We start from the raw sequence: 8,075 nt of genomic DNA, 5'->3' as shown, positions 1-8,075 counted from the left end.
CCTACCAGTGTTAATGTTCGTTTGTCTTACCATTTCATAGCTTTACTTTTATGGATTTTGCCATATTTGTTATAATGTAAAATGAACATGGCAGCTGGTTGAAACGTGCAGTTTTTGATACTGTCATACTAGAGACGTTAAAATAATATCTCCAGCTTAAATGATATTCCAGTTTCCTCTTGTCATAGGTTGTGCTATCAAGGGGTTCAGTCTATCAATTGTCTGTTTCGGCTAACACTTGTTTCCTTCGGCCTCTTTTGGCTAACAAAACCGGAATTAAACAAAAAAAATGATTTACTATCCGCGGAAAGCTGTGTATAATACAGTGCGATTACAATTAAAGTTGTACTTTCATGTATTATATTAAACGTTTTTCAAATTCTTCTAGAAATACAAAAACTTAAATATTCATTTTAGAAATACTTTATTCTGTAAATTGATGTATTACTTATAATCCTGATAATCTAGAACTTCTAAAAATGGCTGAAAACCACGTTTCACTGGCTGTCATCTTTGACGTTCCCGAGGGCAAGGAATTCAGGTGGGTACATCTTAACAATTATAATTGCATAGATGTATAATCCAGACAACATCTGGCCCAAGTCGCGTAGACCTTTTTCGACTGCTAACAAATTGACTTCTGTTCTTTTGTAAGGACTTGGCTGTGTTTATATTTCCGACACTATTAGCTGATTTCAAAGAACCTTCACAAATTCGGAAAAGGCTCATGCCTCCTCTAAAAAAAGGTTTTAGTATGAACAACAATAAATGGTTAATTTGCAGGTCCAAGTTTGGTGGTATGTATGAGAAGGTGAAGGCAGGAACTGCTGAAACTTTGTACTATGGCTTCGCCGTCTGTGGAAATAAGGTTCTTGTCAGGTAAAGAATTAATTTTTTTTATTAATTTAAACGCACATTTTTCTCCCGACCCCTAGTTTAAAAGAAATTTAAAAACTACGAAACTTTACTGCATTGCCCTAAACATGCAGGATTACATGTACCTAATATACCCTTACCCAACCTAAACTAAGCCAAAGTGACATTGTTGAATTTAAAATATAAATCAAATGCTTTGCTTAAATCAAAGAATTGCCAATGTTAATAATCAATAAATATTCCAATATAACAATTCATTACTAATTATCTAACGCTCTCTTTGATATTTAGAGAAGGTTATGCCACCGTAAAGGGTGTTCTGGAACATGGAAAGGAAGTCAAAGCTGAATTTGAGGTAATCTTTAACCTAAAACCTAGCTGAGCTTAAAGTAATCAAGAAGCCGTCTGACTCTACAAAACGCTTTTTAAAGTCGAATATGTCCACTACTTATGAGAAACTTCACAAAAAATTACATGCAAAACTTACTTATCTAAAATTTGTATAAGAAAAAGTTAAATCCCGCTAAAATTAGCAAACATTAGAATTGGTCTCAAAGTACGTTTTGGTATGGAAATTACCAGAACAATTTTATATCTTCTGGTCCTTTGGACGGACAAACATGAATTATAAAGTAATAAAGTACAGCTTTGATCAAAGTCTTATCAAATATTCGATTGATATTTTTTCAAGGCAATTGAGAGTGAGGTTGGTTCAGACAAAATCAGAATGTTGTGCATGGGAGCTAACTCTGACTTGGAGATGCTCAAGCCTCATCTTGGTCCCAGAGGAGCCAGGTATTAATCAGTAGATCAGACAGGATCCAGGTATTAATCATTAAATCAGACAGGATCCAGGTATAAATCATTAAATCAGACAGGATCCAGGTAATAATCATCAGATCAGACAGGATCCAGGTATAAATCATTAGATTTGAGATGATCTAGGTATTGACCATTAGATCAGACAGGATCCAGGTATTTACCATTAGATCAGACATGATCCAGGCATTGATCATTAGATCTGACAGGATCCAGGTATTGATCATTAGATCAGACAGGATCCAGGCATTGATCATTAGATCAGACAGGATCTGTATGTTATGTATGGGAGCTAATTCTAATCTAGAGATGCTTAAGCCTCACCAAGATTCAAGAGGTACCAGCAAAATCCTAAAATTAATCATTATACCCCAATTGTGTGTCAATCAGCTGACTATTTTTCCCTATAGTTTTGTTCAGTTAAAGACATTTTTATTATTTTTAAAAAACTAATATTGAATATGTTTAGAATGATTGAACTTGATTCTGGTGCTCTGGCCATTGCTGCCATGCCAAAGGTAAGGATAAAATCGAAGCTTTACATGATAATGCCATTTGTAAAGTTAGGCGAGGGACTAGTAGCTATGTTCTCTGAAGAGTAGTGCCTAATTTGTTCAACTTACAGATAGTCGACATCGCTCTACTTTTCAGACAAACCATACCTTTCCCAAATATTCCTTCGATCTTTTTGAACTCTAAAAACTATTTACAATATTATTTATATTTTTCTTACAATCTTATAATTATAAATTATTTGTTTAATACTTTTATGGCTTTAAATCCTACAAAAGAAGCAAAGATTATATTTGAATTATTAATGTTGACTGTGTAACTCAAATTTACCTTTTCCCTTAATTTTTCCAGTTGTGGTACTCTTCTGACAATTTATAAACAAATTCTAACCTTTAAAACATTAGAAAGTTTGATTTTAGTTTGAATGGAAGGTGGGGGAGGGGGGGGGGAAGGAGTGGTGTTGTAGGGTTAATGGCAAATACAGGATTTTGTTCTACTTACCTAATTAACAACCTGCAAGATAAGCAGGGCTCGGCAGCCGCGACTAAGCCTTAAATTAAAACTTATAACATCAAAAAAAGAGGTATTGCCATTTTTGGGTCAGGTTTCCACTTTCACTATATTTTTAAAATTGTAAAAGGTCAATTTTCGAGGCTTTTTTAAGGCTTACAAGCGGCTGAGGCGCGGCTGCCGAGCCCTGAAGATAAGGATATCAAACATAGTTTAATTTTTATAATTTGCTTATTTTATTGCAAATAAAAATTTAATTTTTGCAAAGATTTTAATTCTTATCGCATCTTACAAAATTATTGCAAAAATGAATGAGAATAAATAAATTTTTATGACTAGCCTTACTGTTTTAAATTAATTTTTATTGTAATGCTGTTATTGTATACAGTATCAAAAGTAATTGTAAGGGAATGTTTCTTAGCATCTTATCACAATGAACAAAAGAAAGGACAAATAGAAAAGGATCTTGCATGCAATCAATATGAATCTATTAAGATGCAGCAGTGCTGTGCACATTATAAAAAAGTTTTGATACCCCTCTTAAATCAGGGGTGACTTAAGTTTTAATCTTTAGCGGGGAGGGCTGTAAATTGGATGCCTTAAATTAAGTGAAAAAGAGCACAATTTTTAGAGGTTTTAAAATTTTTCCAGTTTTCGTATGGCTTCCAAACCGATTCATAGATTGGGACTGGTTCTCATCCATACTGAAAATCATGTATTGCGTAGTATTACAAACAATTTTTCACGAATATTAAAATAAAAATCATAAAGTTAATAACAGTTTAGTAACCCGGTCCTTGGTCCAATCGGGGTAACAAAACTTGTTTTAATTTTATAGATTTTCATTTTAATATCCACGGAAAGCTGTCTATAATACGATGCGATAAATAACTATCTAATGAATGTTATTATCAGGGATGCAAGGATGACCATATCACCATTCTGGTTGAGTTTACTGTCCCTGCTGGAAAGATGGATGAATTTAAGGCTGGATTCTCAAAGTTCTATGGAGCTACCAAGGTATTTTAGCTTTTAATTCTTACATCTTGAAGGAAGAAAGTAACAGAATGTTTGTTTGTACCGACGGATATTGCTATACGATGAAACGATATATGGGTAGCCTCTCTTAGGTCCTGGGAAGGTTTGTAACTATTTTGGGAGGGGGTACCACTACCCTCCAATGAAAAAATACCCTCCACCCCCCCCCCAAAAAAAAAAAAAAAACGGGGGAGGAAAAAACAGAAAAAAAATATTTTTACTTTTTAAAAAATCTAAATTGAAAAATTGGGTCATCAAATTCAACTCCTCCCTCCTCAAGTGCCCCAAGAGGCCACTATGTGCTTATTCCATGCCCATATTACTTGTATTCTGAGCCATTAATAAATGTGTTGAAAATTTTAGGATCTGTTTAAATTTTAAATACTTTAATACTATTTTAGGGAGGAGCTGGAGCCTCTGGATGTCTGTACTATGGTTTTGGAGTTGAGGGTAACTCTGTCTTCTGTAGAGAAGGATATACAGTAAGTATCTATCTATCTATCTAAATATCTATTTGTCTATCTATCTATCTAAATAACTGGATGTCTGTACTATGGTTTTGGAGTAGAGGGTAACTCTGTGTTCTGTAGAGAAGGATATACAGTGAGTATCTATCTATCTATCTAAATATCTGGATGTCTGTACTATGGTAATGGAGTCGAGGGTATAGGGATAAGACGATCACCCAAAAAATGATACAAAAAATTACATCTTCTGTAGATTACATTTAGAGGTTGAAATGTTTCTACACTAAACTTGATTAACCAACCAATTAAAATTCACTTTAAGTCCCCAAAGTTGATAGCCAACGAAAAGGAAATCATTTTTTTCTAAACTTTGGGGACTAGTGTAATAAGTAGCCCAATGTCCCCTCCTTCCTGATATCTCGAACTAATAGGATTTCTCTTGGAGGTTAAGAAGTTAGGGGCATTAATTACCAGATTTTCAATAAACAAGGATGACAACACCCATAAGTAGCGAAGCACAAAAATTATGTACAAGAATTTAAAGATTAGTTGTCAAAATCATGTATATTTGGGAAAACCTGCTAAAAAGCGGTCCGACCGCCATTGATGTTTTATAGTTAACTAGTGGCTGCGCCCCTAGCCCCTAGGGGCTCTATATTTAAAGGAGTAGGGAAGGGCAAAAAAATAGCCTAAAACCATCCCGAGGCCTATGTGAAGCCTCCCTGAAAGGAAGAACTCCATCTGCTAAGTAGTTATTGACATCTTAAGTTACAGACATAAAAACTCTTAATACTTTATATTAAAGGATTAGCGGTTACGCCCCCTAGAGGCCTCTAGGGGCACTTGAGGCGAAGGGAGTTGAATTTGATAACGACTTTTTTTTTGGGGGGGGGGGATATTTTTTCTAGGGGCGATATTTCTTAGGAGCGTGGTGGTACCCTCCCCCAAAATAGTCATAAACCTTCCCAGGACCTATGAGAAGCTACCCTGTAAAGGAGAGCTCGATCGGTTCAGCGGTTAGCGAGATCCTTCGGTACAGACAAATAGACATCCTGTTACTTTATTATAAGGATTGGGCTCCTTAATAATTGGAATGTTGTCAAAAAAATTCAGCCTTTTATCTTTCATAGGAGCCGAGAAAATCCCCCCAAACTAAGACAGACGGACAGACGGACATACGGACATACGGACATACGGACAGACGGACATTTCAAATTATAGAGTAGCTTCGCTACTAAAAAAAACATGACCACTCTTATTGATATCAATATTATTATTTAGGATGCTGTAGCTTGTGCTAAACATGCTGAAGACATCAAGGGAATATATATTATTATTATTTAGGATGCTGTAGCTTGTGCTAAACATGCTGAGAACATCAAGGGAATATATATTATTATTATTTAGGATGCTGTAGCTTGTGCTAAACATGCTGAGGACATGAAGGGAATATATATAATTATTATTTGGGATGCTGTAGCTTGTGCTAAACATGCTGAAGACATCAAGGGAATATATATTATTATTATTTAGGATGCTGTAGCTTGTGCTAAACATGCTGAGAACATCAAGGGAATATATATTAATATTATTTAGGATGCTGTAGCTTGTGCTAAACATGCTGAGGACATCAAAGGAATGCTGGAAGAACCATTGAAGGTATGATTATTGTTTCAGCATGTTTTTTATCCATTAAGAAAATTAAGTTGATCGAAACTGGCACGTAAGCGTTAATGTTCTTTTGTCGTGCTGTCTTCGTTTTTATGGAAGCTGTCATCCTGGGTAAATTTCATTTATGAGGAATATAATCATTAAGAGTCTCATGATTTATAATATTCCATATCAATGATTTCTTACAAAAAAAAATCTACATATTTGCCAAAGAAAGTTTTGATAAGCACAAAATTTGGAAAAAAAATAATTGTTCTTATATGCCATATCCATATCCCTGTTCGACATTATCATTATAGGTTAATGGATAAATTATTACATGGATTTTACACCAGATTTTCATGTTTTCAAACGCATGGACTAGAATAACGAGACCCCCCCCCCTCACCCAACCCCTATACTCCTACTGGAGTACTGGATGAACGAACTGACCAATATGAATTATATTTTAGCAAGATAAATTGACGGAAAAAATTTTCCTGACATAATATCCACGCATATTGTATATCCAATATAATTATAAGGTTGTTGGTGAGGGAGGCATGAAACTGAATGTCGTCGGACCCAAGGCAGAAATTGATAAACTCAGAGAAAAACTAGAACCCAGGTTAGTAATCCAGGAAAGGAGGGGACATTAGTCTATTTATTGCACTAGTCCCCAAAATTTTTGTTTCAATGTTTCCTTATTGGTTGGATTAACAACTTTGGAGACTTTTATTTTATTTTGATTGGTTGGCTCATAAAGTTTAGTGTCAACTACTAATTGTAATCTACAGAAATGGTAATTTTGTGTATCATCATTAGGGATATACATTAATTTATTGGTTATTGTCATATGCCTTTAGATCCAAGATAATTAGATATTAGATGCCTTGAAAATGACACAACCCAATCTTTCCCGATTTTGTATAATTTTTACGGAACACGATTCCAGTGACGTCATATTTTTCTTTCCCGAAAAAGGGAAGGGGGGAAGAAAATCTCTTCAAAAGAGATGTGGAAAACCCCCTTTTCTCCCATCTCTTTTTTTCTTCGCCCCTTCCCTTTTTCGGGAAAGAAAAATATGACGTCACTGGAATCGTGTTCCGTAAAAATTATACAAAATCGGGAAAGATTGGGTTGTGTCCTTGAAAATGTCACGTCCGTGTCATACAAAGGATATTTAATATTGGACCTGCTTTTATGCCAAGCACTTGAAGCAAAAGGGCAAAGAAAACTTTTTTCATGTACAAAAGAATACAAAAGAAATGAATTTTCTTCTTGAATCACGAAACCTCATCAGTTTTTTAATCTGATTTTACTGATGTTATAATTTTCAGGGGAGCTGTTTTCTGGGAGTTGGACGAAGGAGCTCTGTGGAGATAAATACAATCCATACATTTTATATTCATACCTATTATGTTTCTTGTATCTGTGTTTAGTGTCCTAGGAAAATAGGGATAGATGTCACTGTTTTTGGCCTACCTATTCTATTAACGTCATAGTCGATGGAAAGAGAAAGAGAGAGGGGAAAAAAACAAGAAAAGTAGTATAGGCTATTTCATGACGTCAATAAAATAGGTAGGACAAAATCAGTGACATCTATCCCCATTTTGCTCGGGCACCATAGACAGCTACATGTTTCTTTATTATTCAATAAAGTTATAACAGTTTTATAAATTTAGTTTTTGGGTAATAAATATAAGTTTATGAAAAAAGATTTACAAAAAGTGTTATCTGTTACCGACTGAAGGATGTACTGACGGAATGATCTTCGCTTTAAACTAAAGTACAGGGATATTAAGGGATAAGATAATAAACGTGGATTACATTGGATATAACTGTCCTTGTTTTAGTAATAAAAGCAAGGACAATTACTTACAAAAGTGGTAAAACTTTTTAAAACATAGGAATATTAGAAAACATGCTGCCTTGAGATGAAGAAGGACCATTAAGAAGACAACAGATGTAGCGTGACTCAAAAAGTCAGTCTTGTTACGTCATAAAAATGAGGGATTATCCATCTCTTTTTTAGGGGTTTTCTTTCCACTTCTCCTCTCATCTCAATCATTTTTATGACGTCACATAACTGTTTTTGAGATTTTTTGTCCAGCTACCAAAAGATTAGCATTATGGAAGGACAGATAAACATATGTACAGACAGATAAACATGATAGACGGACACGGGTTACTCAAGAGTAG

At 34.7% G+C, this 8,075-nt stretch overlaps 1 protein-coding gene across 3 annotated transcripts; it reads left to right on the top strand.

The window, feature by feature from the left end:
• The first annotated feature begins 465 nt into the window (after positions 1-465).
• Positions 466-7,553, top strand: LOC145327108 (uncharacterized). 3 transcript variants are annotated; one of them, XM_080170635.1, is made up of 10 exons: positions 466-541; positions 784-879; positions 1,168-1,231; positions 1,568-1,671; positions 2,165-2,213; positions 3,634-3,738; positions 4,158-4,238; positions 5,820-5,882; positions 6,419-6,501; positions 7,214-7,553. In XM_080170635.1, exons 1-10 carry the CDS (start codon positions 480-482, stop codon positions 7,257-7,259), a joined length of 753 nt encoding a protein of 250 aa, XP_080026761.1. In that variant the 5' UTR covers positions 466-479; the 3' UTR covers positions 7,260-7,553. The 3 variants fall into 3 exon arrangements, with proteins under 3 accessions (XP_080026761.1, XP_080026763.1, XP_080026764.1); XM_080170637.1 differs by lacking the exons at positions 5,820-5,882; positions 6,419-6,501; positions 7,214-7,553 and adding an exon at positions 5,631-5,771; XM_080170638.1 differs by lacking the exons at positions 5,820-5,882; positions 6,419-6,501; positions 7,214-7,553 and adding an exon at positions 5,505-5,607.
• Positions 7,554-8,075: the final 522 nt, after the last annotated feature.

The sequence above is a fragment of the Acartia tonsa genome, chromosome 8, assembly GCF_053477335.1.
Source record: "Acartia tonsa isolate MP-2025a chromosome 8, ASM5347733v1, whole genome shotgun sequence".
In the NCBI taxonomy this organism is placed as follows: Eukaryota; Metazoa; Arthropoda; class Copepoda; order Calanoida; family Acartiidae; genus Acartia; species Acartia tonsa.
Note: the sequence above shows the minus strand (reverse complement) of the source record. Positions and strands in the feature narration are given on the sequence as shown.